The sequence below is a fragment of the Poecilia reticulata genome, linkage group LG8, assembly GCF_000633615.1.
Source record: "Poecilia reticulata strain Guanapo linkage group LG8, Guppy_female_1.0+MT, whole genome shotgun sequence".
NCBI lineage: Eukaryota > Metazoa > Chordata > Actinopteri > Cyprinodontiformes > Poeciliidae > Poecilia > Poecilia reticulata.
Window position 1 is genome coordinate 23,761,404 of NC_024338.1, and position 26,213 is coordinate 23,787,616.

At 39.2% G+C, this 26,213-nt stretch overlaps 1 protein-coding gene across 1 annotated transcript in view; it reads right to left on the minus strand.

Annotated features, from left to right (window-relative positions):
* cep112 (centrosomal protein 112) overlaps positions 1-26,213 on the minus strand; it is a 119,417-nt gene that overhangs the window by 76,260 nt on the left and 16,944 nt on the right. Inside the window, exons 8-18 of the mRNA XM_017306138.1 lie at positions 22,721-22,768; positions 22,539-22,604; positions 13,539-13,625; positions 10,217-10,316; positions 9,723-9,841; positions 7,969-8,112; positions 3,754-3,908; positions 2,956-3,085; positions 2,780-2,872; positions 2,589-2,648; positions 1,374-1,453 (exon numbers count right to left, since the gene is read on the minus strand). Coding sequence (XP_017161627.1) covers positions 1,374-1,453; positions 2,589-2,648; positions 2,780-2,872; positions 2,956-3,085; positions 3,754-3,908; positions 7,969-8,112; positions 9,723-9,841; positions 10,217-10,316; positions 13,539-13,625; positions 22,539-22,604; positions 22,721-22,768 — 1,082 coding nt within the window. The remainder of the gene's footprint in view (positions 1-1,373; positions 1,454-2,588; positions 2,649-2,779; positions 2,873-2,955; positions 3,086-3,753; positions 3,909-7,968; positions 8,113-9,722; positions 9,842-10,216; positions 10,317-13,538; positions 13,626-22,538; positions 22,605-22,720; positions 22,769-26,213) is intronic.

Genomic DNA, 26,213 nt, shown 5'->3' on the forward strand with positions numbered 1-26,213 from the left:
CACGCACGCACGCACGCACGCACGAGGGCCGTAGCTTACCAGGTTACAAAAGGAAGCTGAATTTGAATCTTTTTATATTTCTACAACTTAAAAACAGAAGAAGCTGTAAATGAAACATCTCTATCATTATAACCATAAACAAGTTTGCCTTGTATTTTTTTCAAATCATAGCAATGCATCTAGGATTACTAGTTGGGTTTAATACAACCACTCACAAGTAAAGGTCTGATGTGAAACACTTTCAAAGCCCTCAGATGTGGCAGTTCAACTCTGTTATATAAAAAGATCAAAGGATTGGCTTGTTAAAGCCAAACTCCACCTTAAATCAAAATTCATACCCACTGTTCTCATGATCAAAGACCCAAGTCAAGAGATATAAACAACTCTCTAATAAAGGCAGAATTCAGAAAGTTAAGGCTAAAGTGTGTGATGCAACTCTGAAATAAATAGCATACTTCATGGACTTTATGTACGTTTCAGAACCTGTCACCAAACTTAACATGCTTTGGTGATGTTGGATTATGATACTAATGGCTAAAATATCGCATTGGGCACACCCACAAACACACTCACACATGCATATTGGCCAACTATTTCTCTGACTGCTTTTATTTCTTTCACTCTATTGCTTAATGGTGTTTGTACTTTGATCACCAGAGTATGTCAAAAAAATGTGGCTAACTCATAAAATGTCTTGTAAAACTTTTTTTGGTTTGTTTTTAAGCATATTTGAATGCTGCAAAYGCATCCCAATAAATATTACTAAAAAGTACATTTATTATACAATTCAAAAAAGTTAAACTCATACAGATTCTCCACACACAGATTAATATATTTCTAATGTTGATTGGTTTTAATTTATTTTACCGATTTTGTTTGGTTAAAGAGTGTTGTCTCCAAGCATTTTAAACAAAAATTAGGTTGAAGGAAAACATTTGGTACAACGAGATACACGATCAAGTCAAAGGCCAGTATTAAAGTGACCTGGGTTTCATCAACACTAAAGTAGACTGACTGCCTCTCTACCACCCTGCAATGATGGATAATTGGTCCAAAAGGAATCCGTGCAAAGTATTGGTACAAGTTATGCTTCTGTGTTATATATCCATTTTTTTCTATTGGTCTTAGTATAATTTTAAATTTCAGAGAAAGTGAATTTAGGGTTTTAATTAACCACGAGTCAGAATCATCTAAATGAACCAAAAACAAACAAACAAAAAAAACAAACATTTGAAATTAATCTTTTTTTTTGGTAACATTAAGATGAAAATAMATTTTGGTAAAGTTTAGCACTGACTACATTAAAAAAGTTTTTTTTTTTTTGTTTTTTTTTTTAAATATAAGCAACAAATAACGCTTCTTTTTTGCTGTACCTTAGTGCATCTTCTAGTTTGGCTATCTTCCTCTTGGCCTCAATTTTYTCCCTCTCAGCCTCACTGTGAACTGCCAACACCTRAAARACAGAGAGAAAAAGTGGGACAGCGATAGAGGTTCAAGCGAGTGCAAAAGCAAGACACCATCAAACATCACTCAGGAAATCCTCTGCTGCCTATGTGACCCTCTGCATACGCTCTCGTCTCTCCTYCCTATCACCCCATCAAAAGTACCGTCTGGCTGCTCACAGCGTCTCACACTTTGGATCTATGGCAGCCATATGGGYCGTTCTAATAGCCAGATACTGAATCATGGCAGCCCACACAGCACTCCAAAGAAGCTTAAATAAGAATCTTTACAGAAGAAACCAAAAAAAAAAAGGAAAATAAACTATTCTGTAACACTTTCCAAGTCGCAGTCCTGCAACCTGGGACAAGTTAAAGGAAAGGCAGAAGAAATGCTGTCTGATTAAAGGAAAAGAATACGAAGCAGACATCAAAAACTAAACTTCTGAGCGGCCTAATTAAATATCTCCCTGACCCTGAATAAAGAGTACAAAGGCCTGCTAAGTTTTTGCAGGTGTATCAGTCAAAGGGCCCCATGTATGCTGGTCTGCCACCAATACAAACTTTTCAGAAATGGCACTTTGAAGATGACCCAGGTGCAGCACAGACTTTAACCGAGAAGTCTGGCCTCCACTGGTCTGGTCCAGCTCAGAGTAATTAACAATGATCCACGGACTCTGCGCTTTATGGCTGCACTCTGACATYGAAGTGGGCTTCAAAAGTAGAAAGCACAGGCAATTAGGTGTGGGTCTGGGCACACTTAAGGGACAGTTTATCCCTCAGAAAACGCTGCATGTCATCTTTTGCAATGCAATCTTTAAGACTTTGCTTCCAATTCCGAACTATTTTATACCATACTTTGAACATTACTTGTAAATATAACCTCTATGCACCTTCCTGTTTATCACAAAACGGAGCGCATTCCTCCAGCTGAAGCCYGAGAAGAATTCAACAAACCCTGCATGTTTGTAATTGTAACTGTAGAAGTGGAATTATAGCTGATCCTGCTTTAAAAACACTTATAACTGCCTATTTTATTGGCTCAAACACCAAGTATACATAAAACCTCGTGGCTGTAATCAGTATTCAAGCATTATTTTCATACGATGACACCAAAGCAGTAGAGTGCAGAGAGGAAGATGGCCCAACCTTTTTCTCACAGCAAGTCTGCAGCTCATCTTTCTCTTGCTGGGACTTCATCTCTTGATCCTGAAGGGAAGGCAAGTTTTAAATAACATGGGTGCAACAGWTAATCCAACGTTAATGCTACACAGACAAAAGAAAAACTGCGATGTGTTTAAGTTAATATTAAGCCCCCCTTACGCCCTCGTTAAGCTTACTCTGACTTGTTGTTGTCTTCTGTACTCGCTTTCCTGAAGCTGCTGCTTGAACTGAGCCACGGTCTTCTCTAAGTCCTCTATCACCTCYGACGCCTGCAAGACATGTTATTTTTTTTTTATGACAATGATCAGTGAGCCCTACATTTATAGAGAGGACATGCTGTGGTAATATAAACCTTAGAGGYAGACAGAGCGTGTTCCTGATGTAGGTGGCTTATGTCTGTCTCGTGTTTGGCCAGGAGATTCATCACTTTCTCATTGTGTTGCTCGCTCTGCTGTTCTTTCTCCTTCTGCAGCATCATCATCCTGCACACATTCAAAAGCTTGGTTAAAACAACCTTGGCGAGTTATTCAAATCTGCTCCTTTTTAAAGAGTGAARCTAAACAGCGAGATGAGTCATTAGCAACCCACTGGATTGCATTCTCCCTGAGAAAATCTGAATATGACTGAATAAGACTTTCAAATAGAATATTTTATTAATACTGTTCTAAAAAGCCTCGTTAAAGCCATTAGTAACTGCCACCACAGTACCACGAGTTTATCCATACTGCTTTATTTTATTGGGATTTTACATGTTAGAAAAACACAAAGTTGTGCATGACTGCGAAATGAAAGGAAAATGATACCTGACATAAACATACAGCCAGAGCAACAATATAATGGTCATGTGTTAGAATGTCCTAGTCCAAGTAAAAGCCAAAATCCAAACGCGAGTCTGTGAAAAATCTACACAGTTGCTCCCCAGCAAATCCGATCGAGCTTGAGAAACGTTGGAAAGAAGAATGTGCAAAAATTTCAGTCTCTCGATTCCAGATGTTTAAAACCAAYAGAAGGTGGYTCTACAGGTCATGGTTATTTACATTCACAAGTGTTTACTCAGAGGGACTGACTACAAATGAGATTTTCAACAATTTTACACGTCTTAAAAATCCCAATAAAATGCACAGAATTTTGGCATRATGTTGCAAAATACCGTTTGTTTGTCTCTTGCAATTCGACACCAAGGGACGCGATGTGGATCTCCAGCCGGGCCTTCTCYTGCGTCACCTTCCTGCGCAAGTCGTTGGCCTTCTCCAACTCCACCGACTGTTGCTTCACGCGCAGCTCCATCTCATGCATTATTTTTTCCTGGCCCACAAAAACATGCAAGAAAATCGAGTCAAGTCAAACAACACTTTCGCCAACAAGGCATGAGATAATGTCAACAGAGACGATCAGTACACTCCCGAAGTCAGACACAGAAATCTGAACTCCTTCATTCTAAAGACGGAACCCTGAAAAWGTGATTAATATCATGAATTAAGTTACTCAWWTCTACATTAAGGATTTGTTTCCAGTCTTGATTAAGATTTGAACAAAGTCAGTCTTACGTAGCCATTTCCAATAAAAAGAACTACTGTCCTTCAGCTTGCAYGTGTGTCTCTACACRCAGGTATGTAACAGCATGGAATGCGGCGTGAGCCTGGCTGATAAAGGCGATGATGGGGCGCGGATAAGAGACGGAGCGTGCTAGCTGATCTACGCGCTGACAGGGGTCGGCGATGACAGGAGGAGGGGCCGGCAGTGCCCCTTGGAGGCTGGTGACAGAGATTCTTTTCTTTGTGTCAGTGYGGAGGGGTGTTAAAAAGAGGAACAAGGGGCCTGTGTTGTGCTTTTGGCCGCGTGCTGACACTTAGCTCCCTGGCASTAGATGAGAGGAAGGCACGTCTGCACACYGAGGCTTGACCGGGCACACCTGGACACACTCGGCGAGAGCAAATTAAGTCCAGTAATTAGGTGTTTTAGAAGGAGAATTACTTGGTGTGAAGTGCGGGCCGTGTAAGCTGCTTCAATCGCTCCCGCTGCCTTTCACAGATTTAGTGATGCGGTCTTTGAAGTTTCAGCAGAAAAAGYCATTTATAGTGATGGACATACCCTCGCAGTTTTCGTATCAGAACTGAGGCCAACAACTGGAAGGCAGCCTGCATCAACAGTCATCTCCAGAGGTTTATCAGGCTGTGTGCATGAATGTATAATGTGGATCAAACTCCAGTGTCCAAGTAGGAGAAACAAACCAAAGGACCACAGAGCACAGAAGAACAACAGCAGGTGTGAAACTACTGCACAGAGTTGGTTTCTGACGGAGGAATTAGCTGTAATTACAGACATTCAGAATGAATTCTGCTTAAAGGCAGAGGCACAGAAAGCCTGCAGTGAATCTTGCTTTATATGGTCAGAGTCGACCCACGACAACACGGCTGCAAAGTTTTATTCATCTTATTATATTAGGTGCTGTATTCATACATCTACAATTTGCAGCCACAATTTACAACTTCAATTCATATTTTTTTGGCCTTTTACTTGTAAAGTACAGGAAAAGAAAGTAGGACAAAATATCTGAAAAGTGTGGCATGTCTCTGTATKTAGGTCCCCTCAGAATACTTTGTAAACCCATGTGTTGTTGCAGTTACAGGCTCAAGTTTTTTGGAATATGTCTCAACTCGTTTTGTGCATCTAGAAACTTTTTTTATCCTTTCTCCTCAAGGTCAGTCAGATTGGACAGAACATATCTGTAAACAATCCTTTTGACGTCTTGCCATACAGTATATGCCACATATACTGGACCAAGCCCAGACCTAAATCTGGATGATTTAGATTTGGGTCTGGGCTTTGACTGGGTCATTCTAAAACCTGAATATGGTTTTGTCTAACTCACTCCACTACAGATCTGRCTGGAGGTTTGATATGTTTTGTCCCATTAGAAGGTGAAGCTCTGCCCAACTTTCCCTGAAGTACTCCTCAGGTTTATCAGCCAGGTATCACCGTGTTGCAGTATGGGAATGCTGTATTCAAAATGACATGCAGTGTTTGTTTTCTGCCTATTMATTAATTTTGGTCACATTTGACCGGAGCCTCTTCTTTTATGTTTGCTGTTTCCCATATGTGAACAACTTTCCTACCAGCTGTTCACAAGGTTTTCCCACTTTGTTAGTGCTCAAGTAATAGCTGTCCTCTCAACAGATTCTTGCACTGTATAAATCTGACCTTGTTGAAAATGGAGCAAGAATAAAGCCAATATTGAAAGAAATTCRTAGAAAGTTCTGTTTGCAATTAGCCGCAAGCTAAGTAGGTGACACAGCAAACATGTGAAGGATGATGTTATAAAAAAAATCCCCAGAAAAACAGATCTGTTTGCCCTACATGCAAAATGTTATTTGTGTGGGGAAACGACCCGAGCACATCACCCTGTACACCCCTCAAGAATAATGTGCAAAAATATCAGTCTCTAAATGTGCTGAATACAATATTTGATGCAGTTGGCACAAAGTATTGCTTCATTGGAGCCGGGATAGAAATGTAGCTTTTTTATTACAGGTAGTAAAACATGTTGAAAACCATGCATCGTTTTCCTTCCACTTCACCACATTTCCTGATGGTCTGTGACTTCAAATCCACACCGAAGGCCTGTGGTTGCAATGTGATGAAATATGAAAAACTCCAATGAGTAAGAATAATCCTGCAAGGCGCTGTGTTTAGAAAACTGTGCATCTCRAGAGTAAGATTGATATCGACTGCTTTGGTCATCATTAGTCATTACGTCTGAGAATCTCAGCGGGTTTGAAGTTTCAACCACAAAACCGTTCCCTCTCGGAGGCATCTAAATGGCCACCAGACGCCTAATTGTCCCGGACGCTAAAATCTGCCCCTAGGAGGGGCTGCGGTGAGTCAAAGTCCACTTCAATAATGCCATCCTCACTATGTCTGAAGATCAAGCCGACCACATGGCAGGAAGGCAGCTAATTTTCAGTGACAAAGAGCTCTTTTTATTCTCTTGGATCTTGTCTGTCCTTAATTATTAAAAAAAGTGCCTTACCATGGGCTCCATCTAGTGTTTGATGCCTCTGAAATGTCGGCCTGTTGATAGATTAAGGCCAGAAGCGATGCATGTGCATGGCTGATATGTAAAGAAATCCCAGAATGCTGATAACATTAAACCTACATAACATGCAAAAGCGCTACAAAATACTTTCTAACAGCAGCTCAATTAACCGCCTTCCTGTGTTGATGAGCCCTGCTAATAAAATGTGCACAATCCCATTTGACACCACCGTCTTTTTTATAACATCAAAGACCCAGCAGCTTTGGAAGGTGTGTGTGAATGTGAGTGCGCACATCTTTGAGGACGATCTTAGCACTGAGTAAGATTTAATATGGACTAAGATCAAAGACGTCTAAAGAGATGACAGACATGCAATATTGCAGTCACTCCCACCCAGATGTTAAAGGATGCCTCCTTTCATTCAAGGCTTGGAATGGAGAAGCTGGATGTTTTATTATTAGATTTGTGACTGATGTGTACATGTAGAGCTAAACAAAGCCTGGGATTTAACCACTAATACTAAATCCTCGTCCTGTTCTAGTAGAAGTTGGGGTATTTAGTCTGAGGACAACTGTAGCTTAAAAAAAAACACACTCATAATTATTGTGTCAGCTAAAAATAATGTCGCTGGATTATTGTAGTCGACTTCATGATCTCTGCAGTACTAAGTTAATATAGAGAAAATTCATACCTCGGTAATAGTTATTTCATTCAAGTACCTCCTTTGGAGGTTTTCTATATAATTTCAAGTGCAGCATTACCTCTGTTTAACAACAACAAAAAATACAAATAAAACAAAGAGCTATTTTTAATAAGAAAAGAACAAATATAACCTCCAGAAGAGCAGGAGAGATGAGCTATAGTAATTCATCTCATCTACTGGTTAAATTGAATGTAACGTTGCTGATTTAAAGTTGCCTAAGGCCATTTGAATGTGATCAAGAATGCAAGAAAATGCATTGCATGCATGCTCTATGGTGAAATTGCTATGCCACATTTTGACCTGCTGTTTGCATATTGCAGCCTTCAAATCCCTGCAGACTGATTAACAAATAAACCGACAAAGTTGGCCTGCAGTGAGAAGCTGCTTTAGAAAACTTTGCCCCCTTTATAAATAAATTAGTCATCATTTGAAAGTTATTTTTATATGTACTCATAGAAATTGTCTTTGTCTGATATTATTTTTATGGTCTTAAAGAGTCGAATGTGACCAAAGAGGAAAAATTAGGACACGGATACCTCAATACACAGTACATAGTTCTTACTTTTAAAACCTTATAATATTCTATCGCCTCATTAAACTACTTCCATGTCTTTTATAATACGTACAGTGGTCTGAGAACGAGTGTTGTGCTCGGACTCCATCTTAGCCAGCCTACGGTTGGTGTCGTCCAGCAGCTCCTGGATGTTTTCGGTGTGTTTCCTCTGCATTTCAAACTTCTCCTGCTCCATCTCTGCTACAGTTGCATGTAACTGAAAAGGCAGAGAAAAGCTACAGATTAGGAACTGATTTATTTTATTGGCACTGAGTTTAGATCAGTTGCCCCTGCAGACATAACTTATCCTAGGGAGACAATGAGGAACCGTTTGTTCCCACTGTGGAGGGACTGCGAAGTATTTGTGAAAGTTCCCTGAAACTGGCACCGTTTTTCCTCTAATAATGAGCAAATTAAATTTTATTTAATTCTGTGCCATATAGTGCCACATCACATGGGCTAATGTTCAAATTGTATAAGTATTTGCTGCAGTATTGAAAAAACAGCAAGAGAGCTCTAAGGATTATATATTTTCCGGACTATAGAGCGCACCATACTATAAGCAGCACTTACTTTTTTTTTTTTCCCTCAAAAAAAAAAAAAAAAAAAAGGAAACGTACATATATAAGCCGCACCGGGCTATAAGCTGCTGGTATCGGTTTTCCATAAGGATGCAGCATCTGCTGGATTTATTAAGGACGCAGCCCTCCATCTCCAACGCCGAACCATGGATTAGTTCACGCCGCATTTACATGCAGCGTCATTATTTTCCTCCCGTAGAGCCTGTAGTGTAGAACCTGCCAGATCGATATCCTTCAACTTAAAAGCTGCATCATATGAGTTTGAAGAAATTTCTCCGTCGTGCCTGCTGCTAGCATGTGCTTGTTCTAAATGAAAATTAGCACTTTCTTCTTTGCTTTCCAATTTTGACTTCCAATAATTCACTTCCTGCTACAGAGCCCCCTGGTGGTTGAAGAAAAATCCACAAAAAAGCCGCACCCGGATATAAGCTGCTTGGTTCAAAGCATAGGAAAAAAGTAGCGGCTCATAGTCTGAAAAATGCCATATATAAAATTTGGATCTTTATCAGTGAAAAGTGTCTTAAAATTTTAAGCTTTGAAAAAGTAAAAAGGCTGGTTTCTTTAACAACTACAATAAATTCAAGTGACAAACAACTGCTACAACACAGTAGCAACTCCCACAAGAATTTGGTGACTAACTAAAGTTAAGTTGATCATTTTTAGGGGAAAAAACTTTGATCTAGCCTTGAACCTACTTGGTATGAGTCATAATACATCACACACTGTGTGTTTTTATACCTTGCATTGCAAACCAACAAAGTAGAATACCATTATGAACTGAGAGGACAATTAAAGTGTTGTAAGTATAGAATGGATTTATATTCAGACTCTTAATCTCCTACTTCACAAATATGTGTGTTGTTCTATCACATACAATCCCTTTAGTTTACAAAATGTGAAAAGCTTAAGAGTATTAAAAAAACATTTAAATACTTCAGATAAAAAGGCTCAGATGTTAACAATTTGCATAATACTGCTGGAAGATTACCGAGAAATCTGATTTCTAATCATTCTTAACATTCTGCATATTTAAAGACAGTCAGCAACTCCGAAGAAATTAGTGAATCAATACTCTGACTGGACCTCTAAGCCTTCGCTGAAAGCCCAAAGGAAGATAATCGGAAAGAAATGAATCTGTTTTCTCAACCAGTACAGCCTGGCTCCTTGCAGAGAGGTCTCCCGCTAACCCATAGTTTCCCTCTGGCTTGAGGCAGCTTACGCAGCGCAGGACTGCAGAGTATCCCACCTTCTTCTCCCACTCGTTTTTTATAGAGTCAGCACTCTGATCGGAGAGTTTCTTCAGCTCCGCTATCTGCTTCTCTTTGCTCTCACAGATGATCTGGGATTCACGCAGGACACTTTGAACTGTGGGAGAGTTTGGACACAAGCACACAAAAAAGGGAGTCAGGCCTTTCCTTTAAGGCTGTGGGGGAAGGGGGTGGGGATCAAGGATGTAAACAGAAATTTACTTGAAGGCATTGATTGTGTCAGTACATTAAATTAAATCAAATGTTTTAAGTTAACAGAAAACACAAAGGAAACAAAAGTAAGAAGAAGAAGAAAAAAGGCAAAAATAATTTGCTTAAACTGCGCAGACTGAGCAGCACAGCTGGAGAACATCACTCTGCACCAGCATGATCTCCTGTGGRATAGCACCTTTCTGGGCTTTTTACTCTGAGTGTTCAGAGACACTACTGTAAACATCCTTCCAGTTAGCCCTGCAATCATGTCACCTCTCACCTTTCTTTTCAAGCTTACGGCTCATCTCCTCAGATTCCTTCTGCTTAACTCTGTACACACTCTTTATCTCTTCAATCTCCAGATTTTTTCGGTCCAGAATCTAAAGAGTGTGAGAAGAAAAGGACTGTTTTCAGCGCCATGCAGATACTGCTAGCATTAAAGTGTGTTTTTTTTCTTCTGTATTCTATGTCATGGCCATATTGAAGTATGTTAAATCTTATAGAAGTTAAGACACATTAATTGACATCTTTGCAATGCAAAACTAAGAAATAATAATAATTATAACCCTTAAACAGAATATTCAGTATGTCAGTACCCAAACGCTGTTTTTGGGAAAACATAGCAACACAAGATAGATAAAAGAGAGATTCGCAACTGCAACATTTTCCATCTTTTTTAGCCATTTACAAAGTCAGGAATCACTGGAAAAGAGTTTCTAAATCTATAAATGCATGTCTTTTATAGACAGAAGGAAGAGGCACTAAAGATTGATGCAAACACAGGATGTAAACCCAACCAAACACTGACAAGAGTTGGGATGCCATCTAATAGATCCACAAAGCATGTAAAGAGATTGTGTTTGTATTCTTGGCAATCAATAAATAAAAATAAAGAAATGTCCTAAACTATTTATTATTATTTGAAACTGAGCCACTTTTAAGAGAATACACCTGGATATGAACTGTATAATCGGAAAGTACTGTATGCATTTCAATTCCTTAGGAGACCAAAGACAAACTGAGTAAAATAGCAGCTGAATGAACCACCTGCACCGAGGTGATGAGGTAAGTGCATCTGCTTGCTGCTGCCATCTGGGTGTCATTAGTTAAATCAGGCAATGACGAGCTGCAGCTTCAGTAACGGAAATAAAGCAGAAAACTTTCCAAGCACTTATGCTCAGTTGCACTGCATGTGCATAGATATGCAAAGAAAGAAAGAAAGACTTTTACTTAACTTGTGCAATAATTTAGGCTGGGAACCCAAGGCTTTGGGAACTATGGAATAGCAAAATGACTTTTTAACAGCACAGATTCAATCCAAAAGCATGCTTCTCTTGCTGGGAATGGCAGAAAAACATAGGAGATGTTATTTTTGTCTGACTCCAGAAGCCCGTGACGCTCCTTATTAGCCAAGCCTGTCATCATCCTGGTGTGAATGGGATGGAGGAGATGAAAGGACGATTGGGCGCCTGGAGCAAAGTTCACCCAACATTTAGGGATAGCCAATTTTTTTCCATTTCACCACCCCAAGAGATTTTTGTTTTTCTTTTCAGGGTGTAGAACAGAAGGCAGAGGCACAGGGTCAGGTTGAGGCAGAGTGCAATATTATCCCTTTTTTGAGGACTTTCGAAGACATCCTAATTCAAAGAGAATCCAACGAATTAAAGAGAGGACAGAGAAGAGCAGAAAAAGAGAACTAATTTAGGATTACCAACTAAACTACAATGATTTGCCACAATATTATGATCAGAGCTGAGCTCAAACCTAAAAAAAAAAAAAATCTAACCCAAACCCATAGACGGTGTGTCCGAGCCCAATTCAACCCAACTAATGAACTTTAATTAGAGGCCAGAGCCCAAAATAAACTTGATATATTATTTTAAACTGCTACCAGTTTAAAAGACTTCCAGACCTCTGCCTTTGAACTTTTCTGACATGGTAGTGTAGCATTCCCCATTCTTTGCTTTTTGCTAATATCTTCCTGCTCCATTTTATCACTTGTTGCTCCGCAGAATGAGTCAAGTGCGACTCTTCTGGATGGCTGCCAAAGGAGGCATATTTAATAATCTGCAGAAAGAGTCTTTGAAACGCAGATTCCCCCAAAAAGAGACAGGTCTCAATTTCTGTCTGTGAACCGACGTTGCTGCCCCACAGTTGGCCTCTAGCTGCTAGCAGAGCGGCTAACCGTTCCCTCGATGCTGCTGCCACAGCCACATGCTGACTATGGCTTCATAAATGCTGCAAAGGCTCAGCTTTTTCCATCCACTGGCCCCTTTCCTTTGCTAATTTGTTTGCAAATGTTTGTCCATTTGAGGGCATCTTGGTTCCTCAGCACTGCTCAAGTAAAGCTTGTGATATGTGCAGAGATATATGATTTAGGATTAAAAAGAAATATTTCTGAGTGTGTATTATATTGTGCTTTTTGCATTGTTTATGCTCAAAACTGTTCTGAATAGAGCAGGCCCAGAGCGAGCCAGAGCTGAGGCAATCACTAAGCAAACTTTATTTCAATTAGTGGTTTGATCAACAATCGACCAGTAACGTGAGCTGGTGCCAAAAAATAAAATAAATTAAAAAATAATAAATAAATAAATGTTACACTTTTTATTCATTCAACCTTTTTCTCTAATCCAACATAATCTGTTTGGAAATGTTGGCAGGCTTTGGAAAATCTCAGGTAGGGTGAGATTCCATATTTTCTATGAAACACACTTGGCGACTGCTGTCTTAGGACTACTGGCTGCACCAATCACAAATATAAGTTATGGAAACTTTTTTAACACAGAGTGATGTCTCTTCTCTCCATATTATGCATAATTAATGGCCACTTCCACAGAAGAGATTAGAAAAAAGTTATGATTCTCAAAAACAAATAGTATAAAATCCAAAAATCTAAATAAGACTTTACACATGGAGCCATAAAATTTTGATCAGTGCATTTCTAGCAGCAGTCGTTTAAATATCGAAAAAATAACCACTAATAAAAAGGAGACATCTCACTTTCTATTGGGCTTAAAGGTTACTACTTAATCAACACAGAGTGTGGTGCCATGTGAAAAATTGTATCGTCTTAAATGAATGGCAAACTGTCTCCTTAAAAGCCTCAATGGCAGCAAAGGAAAGTCATGTAAGGACGAGACTTGTTCCAGGTGCTTGAGCTGCAGCCTAAATGACAGCACTTACTGTTAAATAAACCAGCTTTAGTGCTGCTTTCAGCATCTGACAAGAAGCTTTGAAGAGATGAGACCAGTGAGAGGCACAGAGAAGAATTCCTTTACTTTTCACTTGCTTCCTAATGGCTTTATGGTGGCAAAGATTAAATGGTTCCATAGAAGATTTGCCTGTCATGTTCAGATTGCAAAACAAAAACTAAGGTTCTGAGTTTCCTCCATTACTAAATTACCTTGCAGATTATGACTTGATTTAATAAACACTAAAGCTGTGGGCAAATATAAACTATATCAAATCCAATGTTCCTTTCATTTAATATTGAAAGCAAAACCTTTCATTTTAAAAAAATACAAGTTAAATATCAAAATAAAACTGGTGACATGAACAGCAGTAAAGTTAGTTGGTCGTGAGCTCGTGTTTTTCATTCTTGCCTTCTCAACATCTGCATCATGCCTCTGCTGCATCTTCAGTTTCTCCTCCTGGTGCTTGGCCTCCAACAGTTTGATCTTCACCTCAGTCTGAGAACAGATGAAACATCGTGTCACGCAAAAGAAAAACAACACTCATCGCACCACRTCTGCTACTCTATAATTTAGCTGTAGTTTCCAGAAACTGAACGTGAAAACGATTGCACTGGCACTGGTTTGTTTTTGCAGAGATATTATGAGAGAGGCCAAAAAAAGATACAATTATCGTGAACCATCTTTCAAACACGGAAACAATTCCCATTAAAATTGTGGAAATCATTCCAAAAACATTTACGAATACTTTAAATTTTGTGCATGTGCGTCTCTAAAGTGAACGTAAGCAAAACAAAAGAGAAAAAGAAAACTGTAATTAGGAAGTTGTGCGTCTGAAACTTAATAGCACAAAATGGCTGCGTAATATTAGCACTGCAGTCAAACTGATGACCGTTTTTACTCCAATGCACCATTTTAAGAAGGGATCAGATTCACCATTGTGTTGAGAATTTTTCGAAAATACCTTCAAGAGCTAAGGGAGAACCTTGATTTAAGACTACTTATACCCTACAAACCAATCATAAATCACCAACTAAAAGCCTTTTTTCTCATATCATTTATTCATGGTAAATAAACAGCATTTAATCATTAATATTTACCTCAGGTATGTCCTGAGGGCCTTCGCTGTACACAACATGAATCCAACTTGGGAAAGACTGACTTGAAAAAGTACCCCATAATCTTTGAACGTTATAAACTTTATAAAAACGTGTGTCAGAGAAGAAAACATGCATTAACCATGAAAACAAAGCATATCTAAGTGATCGTATTGTGTTCATTTAAAGGTTGTTAATTTTCTTTGTTGAGGGCTGTGGTCAGGGGGAAACTGAGTGAAATTTTGCCAAATTTAAATAAAAAAAAAAAACGTCCAAGATCAACACCTCTACTTGAAGCATGAAGGACAGTCTTTTGCAATCAAAATAATGATTTCTTGTGTGGACTAAAGTCAGAGCTGAGGATGCTGTTACATCAAACTCATGCTGCACTGCATTAAGTCAGAATTTCCAGGTTTCAAGCTTTGCACATAAAACATACTTACWGCTGCGGCAATAAAACAGTTTTATGCACTTCTGACAACTTGAATTTGTGTTAAACCAGTCACACACACAGTAACATAAATCAACAACAGAATATGTCAATAAGCTAGGTTAACTGCTACAATTAGTAAATCCAATGGTTGTCCATCTTGAAGAGATGGACATTTATCAGGTGTTCCTGTCATTACAGAAACTAAAAAGAGAATTTATTCTGGAAATACAAGTAATTTATCTAAAATTTAAGGGTGTACCGATTTATGGGCCAGCCGATTTATGGGCCAGTCGATTTGTCGGCGTTTGGGAACGACGGGAAACCTCTGCCACCCTCACTTGTACGCCCATTTGAATAAAAAGAGGCTCACTGGTAGAGCAAGTGCACAATATGATGAGGCTACAGTCTTAGATGCAAATATCCTAGGTTTGATTTCCAACCTTGAGACATTTACTGCATGTTTTCCCCTTTATTGACTCTACTTCCTGTCCAGCTCCTTATGAATAAAGACAAGTAGTGTTAAAGGAAATTTTAAAAAAAGTAAAAACCATTTGTGTTTACAAATGGAACACTCCATAACTTAGCAGACTGTTCACCTACAAAATAAATGACCTTAAAGAGAAGGCTTGTAAATATTTACATTACATCTTTTTCTACCATTTGTATCATGTTCAACATTATCCTTCTATAATAAACTCTGTTACGTCACTAACTTATATACTTTTATTTGATCATTGAAAATCTTAGTTGTCCTCTTTTTATTTTTTTTTTGAAGCTGCCGTCTTTAATTAGAGGATGTTTCTCTGCACAAACACACGGCACATGGAGGCACAAAGGAAACCTTTGACAGAAAAACTGTCTGGCTGTTTGCTTTGATGTCACCACTCATGTATAGTCTGTGTATCTTCTGGTACGTTAATCAAACCTGCAGCAGGGTGACAATGTTGCTCCTTTGAAAATGTGCTTGGGAGTGTGTGTGCATGTGTGCGTGTGCATGTGTGTGTATGAGCGAGTCAGTGGTTAAAAACATCCCGAGGCTAAATCTTGTTTGTTCTAGTCATCAAAACCATTAAGCTGAAAAATTCCCAAAATGTCACTTGGCACAGGGAAAGCTCATTAGACCTTGTCTCCAAGATAAATATCAAAAGAAAACAACGTGATTTAACTGCAGTATTGTTTATGTGTGTAAATAATGACAGAACACAATGAAGACATCAACAGCACACAACTAAATGTAGCCAAGCTTCAGGACTGAAACAGTGGAACAAAACCAAAGAGCTCAGGTTTTCACTCTGAAGTCAGCAATTCCCTTCTCGTTTAGCGCCCCTTTAAGAATAAAAGTCCAACTAAAATGCAGAAATTGCCTTATGGATGCCGCTCCTCATTATAGCTCTTGAGCTACATTCAAACCGCATCCTTGACAGAGCTCGTTTAAGTATTCTGTTCTTTCTTCTCCATCTTTTTTTCTTGATTTAATGCTATTTCTTGTGCAATTGAGAGGACCACAGGAGACTTGTCAGAGTAGAAAGGAAGAAGTCAAAAAGAAGTGAGAGAAAGACAGGAGCAGAAGGAGGGGGGAGAGAGAGAGAGAGAGAGAGAGAGAGAGTGAAGGAGTTGACTGAAAAGCACAATCTAAGGCAGAGACCTGATTCTAACGGTGCCTGAACAAAAAAAAAAAAAAGGCTCATGTGGGGGTGTCACTTTCTTATCCTCTCTTCAAATGCTCTTTGGAGAAAGTTTGTCAAACTAGATCAGTGGTGTTTGAAACTTGTTTATAAAAGCGTCGGTGAAGGGAGGAGGAGGAGGAATGTCGTACACCTAAGGCTTCTGAGATGTCTTCAATCAGCCCCGACTGGGTGGTACAGCTCCTTCCCTTTTCTCTTCTTCTGAGTTGAAGCGAGCGCTGTAAGATGCCATGTTTTTTGACACTTTGCTTTTGAGCGGATGAGAGCTCGGGAGGGAAGAAGAAGGGGTGGATGGGGGGATCTGAGAGCGGGACTGCGAGCAGAAAAGACGGAATCGGTTTTGTTTTCCGTTCGATATCAGAATGCCATTGGGGTGTCAGGGGAGGGGTGGGGGGTCAAGGCCTTTATTTCTAAAGCGGGAATACATTCACAAAATTGTCTGCTGCTATCGCCTCACAAGGCCTTTTCTATAAAAAGTAAGGAATTTGGTTGAAGTATTTCTATGGATAGCCAAATGTTTCTTTCCAGGCTTTTTTTCCCCTAACCCATAAAAATATGGACAAAAATGTCATCCATCTGTATGCATTCCTCCAGTTTTCTTGTATTTATCTAACCATTATTCATCCTTTCATCTTTCCATCCACCCATCTAACCTTTTACATCTATTCACCCTTCTTTTTATCTATCAGTCCATATCTGCTATTTTGCAATTATCAAGTCATCCATCCATCCATCCATCCTTGCAATTTCATATTAAAAGCTTGACCCATCTTGAAATGGACTGAACTCTAGAGATTTTGGTTGTGAAAAGCATGAATTGACACCATGAAAAATACGTAGGAACAGCTACAGACCATTTTCTAGCTGTTATTTTATACCTTTCTGTCCAAGTAAAAAGGCTGGACAAAGATTGTGGTTAAAATTTGATCTGGCATAGTTTTTGACAAGAAGCATTCTGAACAAAAACAAGAATGTGCGTATGAGGCAGAGAAACTTCCATTCAAATTCTCTAAACCCACAAAGTACTAAGGTAACAAGAAGAGAGGAGATATGTTTGAAATAGTAACTTTATTATTATGAAATAGTAAATCCCTCATGGCTCCATGCCTCAAGCACGATCTTGAAAGCCAGCTGCAGAACTAGTCCCCGCTAAAACTACTGAGACTCACAAGGTTACCCTTTTTTAGCTTTCAAAAGCGATCAGATAAGACAGGCCATGGCCCTCTAAATCACAGGCTCAGAACTCAAGCTTCATCCCAGAGGACCCTTAGATTAGAGAGACTGCATCATTATGGCATCAGAAAGCAAAGGGGTCTGATCCCCAGTTGGGGGCTTGCGACCATTAGACCATGACTGCTTGACACACATCTACCAGGCTGCTGCCAACTTTCCCTGAGGTCAGGTGCCGAGGGAAAAGCTTCAAGATGGCATGCACACAGAAAGTCTGAAAGAAAGGCTGTGTGATTTAATCATTCTGTCAGTATCTCCTGTAATCTCTAGCCTTAGGCCTGCGCCGAGCTAAAACTGACTCATCAGTCACAGTTTAATTGAATTTCCAARTAAAGGCCCGGCCCTCTTAACACTAAGCACTTTCAGAGTGTGCTGTAGGATTAACGGGACTTTGGCGCTCCTGCAATACATCCTCCACAACTCACCTATAAGCTGTCACATATGTGTAAGAAAAGCTTATGGGGAAATGCTCTACCTCAAGGCATGTCTTGCACACAGAGCCTCCCTCTAAAGGGCATAAACAGCAGTCAAGCTGTGTCAACACTGAAGGTGTTTTAGTGCTCTTATTTTATTGAATCAAGCTGTTCGTATCTAGCGGCTCAAGCTCCTACTCATGCTGTGGGCACTGACCACAATCTGATGCAGACGTTACAAAAAATAAATAAAGAAATGTGTCAAACATCTCCCAACCTAAAAGGTTAGGCCCATCAGTAGAATGTGGCATCATGTTGTTCTGTTTTTTCAGTAGAATACACCTCCTTGGATGTTTTACCCTTCTATTGCTTTTTTACAAATCAACGTTTGGCATTCCTGACAAAATCTAAAAACCATCTTTAATGTCAAAGTGAAAATCGGATTTCTGMTAAATAATGACATAATGTTTAACATAAATTAAATGCTTGCATAAACATTCACCCCCCCTTTAAAGTGACTGACCACATTCAACAGAGGTCCAGACAAAAAGTAAGATAAAGTAAGATTRCAGTGTAGGAGACTGGAGAAGTRCTATTATCACCATAGTTTATCAATTTAATAACGAATAGGCAAGATGAATAAATTGAAACACAATRATGTAAAAACAAAAAAAGGTTTGAAATTGTTTGTTTATGGTTATGACATGGGGACAAAAAGGGAGTACATGGCAATGTGTGAGTGTGAAATGCAGGTACAAATAGGCAGAGGGGTAAGTCACCTCAAAATACCTYCATACCACCATGCACASAACTTCCTCTGTTCCCAATCTTCCCCTAAAAGGCACTGATTTAAGTTGATGAATACAATCTCTGCAAGGGGTAAAAACATTAAAAGAGAAACAAAATCTCTTAAGCGTAAACATCACAAATCTGAACATCAAAGGGAAAAGGTCTGCCCTGTTTCTGCCTCGTTCCCTCCCGTTTCCCGTTTCATCCTGATGTTTTTCTTTAGCTCTTTGGAAAAGCTTGAAATTTTGGTTGCATTTTGCATCAATAGAAGTGAAACACCAGTTTCTACGTGAAAAAGATGGTCTGCGTGTATTGAAGGCTTTATCACACCAGTCCCATATTTTAGCTCTTTTGAAACCTTGAAGCAGGGGTGTCCAAAGTGCAGTCCGTGTACCAATTGCRGCTCTCAATGATTTTATTCAAAGCCCCAAACATAATTCTGTTATGGAACAAATCTGGTCAGAAATCATYTTTTGTATTTTTTAGGGTGAGATTTTTTTTACAGTCAGATTTAAAAAAAAAGCGTTGCTGCAGAAAAAGAGAGAAAAATAACCCCATACATTTCTGAGAAAATTGTGATTTATTTATTTTTTTGCTAAATATACCAGCTGTATATTAAATATACAGCTGGTATATTAATATATCTCTAGCTGTATATTAAATATACAGCTAGAGACCATTTGTGCCTTAAAAAGTAGTTTCTGAAGTTGTAAAATGGTAACATTTGTATTTGAATACAGCTTGTTTACAGAGTAAATCTGAGCTGTTTCTCATCTCACTGTTGATTAACACAGCTGTCTTTATTTCGGATATTCACCTGTTTTTACTATTGGTTTCGGCAAACAGGATGAAAGTGTGAAAAGAAGACGTAGCTAATTTGCATCAGTACCACATCACCTGACCCCACACTGGTAGCGGGTCGATGGAAAAACAAACCCATGGCCCGAGTTCGTTTACGGGTTCGGGCCAAACGCTCACCTACATTTTTCCAAGAACTGCCGAACATAACCTTTGCTGTCAGRCTAATTGCAAAACAGCCAGCAAAATTAACATGCTCACTTTTGTCTGCACACCCAACTTGTACCTGTTTAAGATCAAGGCTGTGTGAGTTTGGTTATTACAAAGTAATTTAAATACACACAAGTTATTACTGAGAAAATAAAATCAAAAAGTTACCAGAAGTTAAGTGCTGTTTACTTTATAATTTTGGCCCTCATGGAAAAAACTTTGGACACCACTCACTCAAAGCCTCATTCAGTTGACCCAAAAGCTTTATAAARGGCATCAAAGCAGTTCACAAGCTTCACAGCCAATTTGCAAAAGGGTTGAAATACTGGATAGAATTAAATTACACAGGTGTRAACCCACAAGTGTTGCATGCAATCAGTGTAAGGTAAACATTCCCATTACATTCATCCATATTGAGCCACTCAGGCAGTCTGAGATACAATCAAACAGCAGAAGTTGTTGCTCTAATGTTTTGGTTTTCCAGTGGCTAAGCTGCATCAGTGTACAGACATCATTCCTTGCWGTTCTAGGTTAAAGCACAAAGCGTGAACAATGTTCTGAGATGTAATGAACACTTCTTAACAATGTCCTGTGTGTCTACGTATCCACGRACCCCTCCCTGCACCTGCATCCGTCAAAGCAGTCAAAGCGACTGCAGCAGCCACTAAAAGCCATAACGGTTACATACGAGTCATGCTCAGTTTTATATTTAACGCTGCGTTTACGGTGCTTGGTAGAAGGAATGACTGGAGGTTTGGGAGAGTTGGGGAGGGTCAGACGGGACTTCAAAGCACGCTTTCAGAATAGGATTTTCTGCTTAAATCCACATATGGAAAGAAAGAGAGTCATCAGAGGAAGCTGGCGATATTTCTGTCTTCTTAGGGAATTGGCCATTCCACCAGTATAAGCCATGTACATGGGTGTTTATAAATGACTGGGGTGTCTTACACCTTAAAGCAGGCAGGGTTGGGTTTGACTTGTCGATGTGTTATTCTTATTTTCATAMAATCATATAAATATAAAGCATGCTTCATAGAAAAAGGTAATGGGAAGAAATGTACAGCTCCTTGCTATATTTCGTCTCATCTCTACCACAAACTTTTCATCCATTCAAGTTTATTTGGTCACGGAAAACACTCTCGGCTATGCAATACTGTAACCACTGCTCTGAAAACTGATTCCAGCTATCAACTAAATTGCTATCAACTTTAGGCCTTCCTAAGTACAGTAACCCTCACTTCTAAGATATCAATCAAAGGCAACGCAATAAAAAACAAGTAAAAAYAAAAAAGAGCAACGAGTCACAAACTTAAGAAAAACCCAAACTATTAAGCAACAGACATTAAAGAAAAAAAAACTCACCAACTTTCAACAAATGTCACAAATGGATGACAGACATATTAAAAGAAAAATGCTAAATGTACTTTGTTAGAGAGGCAAAATTGTGAATTAAAAGGAAAACCWTGTAAAATGTATTTGTATTCACCCTTCAGTCAACACTTTGTAGAACTCTGCAGCTAAAAGTGTTTCGGCGTATGGCTCTACCAGATTTGCACATCTAAACAGGGAAATGTTTTGCCTATTCTTTGGAAAATTGGACAAAAACAGTCAGACTGGCTGAAGACRGTCTGAGAACATCTACTTTAAGGTCTTGCCTCATATTCTCATTTGATTTTCAGTGTGACCCAGTCACACTTGGGGTAGATGTATTCWACCCCAAGCGTAGAATACATCTACGCTTGGGGTTGCTGTCCTTCTGGAAAGCGGACCTCCACACCCCAGTTTTAAGTTTTTTGCAAACCTTAACAAGTCTTCTTTCAGGATATCCATCCCTGCTGAGGAAAAGTATCCCGCAAAATKATGGTGCCGCCATAATGTACGTCAACACATATTTGACACACCTAAGGCTTTTCWTTTCATTTCACTATATTTAAATCTATCCATCTTCTCACCAACTTTGACCAGGTTCCTTGCTCCTATTTCAGAAAAGCTTCTCTATATAGCATGATGCAGGAACCCCATTTTACAKGGATATTCTGTTCAGAGAAATGTGTTGCAGTTTAACACAAAGCTCGGTTTTGTCCAGATGGCAAGAAAAGAGAAAGAAAGCTAATGTTTGGCTTCATCTCAAGAGAGCACAACCTCCACAYATTTACTTCTGCCAAATAGAATTTATTTGGGCAACAATGACCTTCTCTTTGCCGCTCTTTCATAAAGAGCAGATTATTGAAGCAGATTTTTAGATGKAGAGCTAATTCTTGGTTGGTTTGCAGTTTTGCCACGTTCTCTGTGAGACGTCTAAACTTTGGGCTATATTTTTATATTCTAACTCTGCTTTAAACTTCTCCACAACTTTCTTAATCACCAGTCTGCTAAGTTCCTTCATCTTCACGATGCTGTTTGTTCACTAATGTTCTTTAAACAAACCTCTGAGGTTTGCATAGAAAATCTGGATTTATTCAGAGATTAATTTAGACACAGGTGAACTCCATTTATTAATTAGGTGACTTCTGAAGGTAATTGGATTTTAATTAGGGGTGCCAGAGTAAAGGGGGCTGAATACAAATGCATACCACACTTTTTAGAGATAAGTTCATAAAATATTTTGAAAGCAATATTTCTTTTTTTTTTCTTTTTTTTTTTTTTACTTGCATACAACACAAAATCAAAGAAGTGCAGTTTGAGGTCATAATGTGACAAAACAAGAAAAAGTTGGGTTGGGCATTTTTCAGGTTTAACTATATTCAGCGGCGTACCTCTTTGCTTTGTAGACCATGATCAATGGCAAAGGTGCTATTTGTCTCAATGGTTGACTTTAAAATCTACAGAAACAAAAGGGAGAACATTAAGGTGATGAGAAGATAGAAGAGCTCAAAGAATATTTTTTTTWATTTTTCCCAAGCAACAAATAAACAACAAAGAACCCCTGACAACTTACTGGTGACAAGGGGCTGGGCTTCTCTCTCAAATACCTGGGGTTTTCAATCTGAAAAAGCAAACAGAAAACATTCAGACCTCTCTTTCTCCTAAGCCTCTCCTAACAAAGYCCTAAAACGACCAGAATCTATCCCTGGCAGTGAGTTTGCCATAAACAATGTGGAAAGCACATCAAAGCCCAGTTTTGTGGCTGAAGTCTCTTCCGTCAACTCCTGTCTGTTTAGAGAGACAGAACCGTCGTGCAACTTCAAGGCTTTGTGTGTGTGGCCGGCTCTGTTTCCGCTCTCAGCTCCCCTTCTGCTGTCCCTTTTGTCAACACTGAAGACCGCTAATCTGTAAGCTATCCCCACTCTGTTTACCATCACATGGAGGCCAATGTGTATACATCCCTGCCAAACACTGACTCGGCATGCTCTTTGCTTACAGTATGAAGCAGAGAGGACTGAAAAGTGTAAGCAGGTTAACCACCTGAAAGTAAGCGGGTCACAGTCCATGTGACATTAGTGGCTTTACATCAATAAGGCTCGCTAACTGTGACACAAGCTGCAAAAATATCATCATACAGTGCTTCTCTCTGATGCTTTAGGGCCATCTGTGGGGGCTCACATCTAACATCGACATCACAGCCTTTCAAAGTAAGAACCTAAATCTCAAAATGACGGCAATGACTTCCAAGGCTAATCTCCAAAACAAAACGACAGAGTGGGAACAGGAGAAAATAATGGGATTCAATTCAATGTTGTAAAAAAAAAAAAAAAAAAAAAAAAAAAGGGGGAATCAATGCTTTAAGATGGCGCTACCCACACAAAGCTAATCCTGAATGAATGGGAGATGAGGGAACATGACCTGAGAGAATTTGGGGACTTGGGAGTTTAAAAAGCTGCAGCTATAGTGCCAGGATAAAGTCACAATCTGTTGCTTCAGGGTGAGAGATTCACAATAAAAAGGAAAGCAGCTCTGCCTTACTGACATCTACTCAGGTTAAAACGAGCAGGATATTTTGCGACATGCTGTTACCCTTAAACCGGAACCATTTGGTTAAAATTATTACCGCCATACATACATGCACGCGATCTGCAAACAGCTCCACTGTGTGTGTTGTAAACAGTCAAACGCAGCTGCATCAGGCATGATGAAGGAAAAAAATATATATTTTTACAAACTGGTGCGTAGCATGAAACCTAAAATGGGATTTCTTTTTATACCCACAAACAGCCAGTCATCAGGTTTGATTGAGCACGGGCCACAGGGCAAAGAGGGCATGCAGACTAAATCCTGTGGTGTTGTCTTGGCACAGTGTCACCCTAAACTTGGACTCCTTGTATATGTATGCCTCTGAATGTTTGTAAGGGAACAGACAGGGAATAATCACAAGGACTCAACGTCGAAACACATCTGCTGATATCAAACTAATTTCACACTAAAACTAAAGGAGCTGTATAAAAATAAAAAGAATAATTTTTTTTACATTCTTTTAAACAGAACACTGATTTTGAGTCAACTCCTGTTTGAGATTAAATGATGCTCCAACAAAGAAACTAAACTGAAATTTAAAAGTGCAACTATGGTTCAGACATGAAAAATAAATAAATCACAATCTATTGTTTTTCCAAGCAAAAAATACCTTTTTAGATCCACTTTTGGAGCCAAACTTCTTCAAAATGTAAAGGCACTATACTCTGTATGGTGATTTGTGAGCTTAATACAATAATAAAATAAAATAGGATAAACTGATAAGAAAATGTATTGTTTTGTTATGGTTTTTGSTTCTTATGTGCCCTTTGTCAGTGTAAAATGTCTCTTACTATTGTCAGGCTGCTTCAAGAAATAAATCAAGAAACTCTCTCCAAAGCTTTCTCCTGAGCTTTTACTTACAAAAATTACATACAACTGCAGCTTTTTTTTCTCTGTCTAAGCCAATTAAACAACATTTCAGACTTCATTTTTATCCACCACATCTGTAGCGTTAGCTTAAAGAGAAAACAAACAAGTCATTCCTTGAATGAAACATTCAGACAGACATAAATGTATAGATCTGAGGGATATGACAGATAATGTTTATAGATTAATGTATTTTTTCTAAGTAAAAACAGAGTGATTGTGTTGGAAAAATTAGACTTCCATCAATTTTTTATTAACTACAGCAATGCTTGAATTCAAGCTCACATACACTCAGGCACATAAGAGTAGCAATGCCAGTCAGAACAGGAGTACAAATTACATCATCTAATTACATCATCTAACAGAAATACAATTTTTTACACAAGTAGCAATCTACTTGTGACAAAAAACACATTTTTGTCACAACTGCCTCCAGTTGCTTGGAGACACCGAGTCTCCAAGCAACTTACTTTTGACCTCATTCTGACTTGATAAATCAGCATAAAACTTTTTGCTACATTAAAGTTGGAGACTATCCCCATTTTCATCTTGAGTGCCTTATATGTCACGCATTAAGAGTTTGATGTTTTGTTGTACGTAATGTCACAGTCTTCTACAACTTTTGCATGTGGTTTCCATGATACACTAAACTGACTATATTCCATTAAAGTAGAAATGAATGGCAAACCAATATAGCCTGCTTCAGAACATCAAAATGAAAGTGAAAGATGTTCCAGATAGAGCGATGCTTGGCTCTGCTGAAATTTCGTAGGAGATGAGCACTTTGAAGCCGTGCATCCATAAAACTTGAGCGGGGTTTGTGCGTGTGTGTTTGTGTGCGAAGGAACATCTGTTGATTTGAAAGATGCAGGCTTGGGGGAGCGTTGCCAAGCAATGCTTCTTATCAGTGTTTCAACACAGTGGAGAGCAGAGGGGTGCAGTGAGCGGCTTCACGTCTGCAGACAGATCCCTCAGATTACCTCAGGACTGGATGGAGGGGGGGGGGGGGGGGGGGTATAGAGTCCGAGATGCATGGACAGACAAACAAGAAGAGAACAGAGAAACTGAGAAGGACTACAAAAAGTAGAGCTGTGGGGGTTCTGCAAAAATATCTGTGTGTAGGCAATGTAGGAGAAAGTTTGAGGCAACAGGAAGGCACAAAATGAGAGAAAAAGGGAGTTGGAGTCATGCAGGTGAGGAGAAGGAAAAATAAAACATATGAGGGCAGATTGCTTATCAAGCCCTGACCTAGAGCTCTGTAGACGGCGGAGATAAAACAGGTGCACACATCTTCCATTGCACAGCTTATACAACCCTCACAACCTACAATAGCAGTGAAATGCCAAAAGGAGGAGACTTCAAGAGGACTCAAGTAAAAGGCTCTTTTCATTATTTACTCAAAAGTGTCCAGGCAGCACGGCTAACTCAATATCACTGCACTACTGCGGTTAAGAGTGCTTCAGTCAGTCAGTGCTCTGCAGGCTGATAACGTACTGCTGAAAGCACTCAGTCAATAGCAATTACAGGGTCTGTATGATGGCCTCCACTTGTTATGAAAGTGATCTGGCAAGATATACTTTATACTAAATGTGTTGCCTCATGTAWTTTATTGA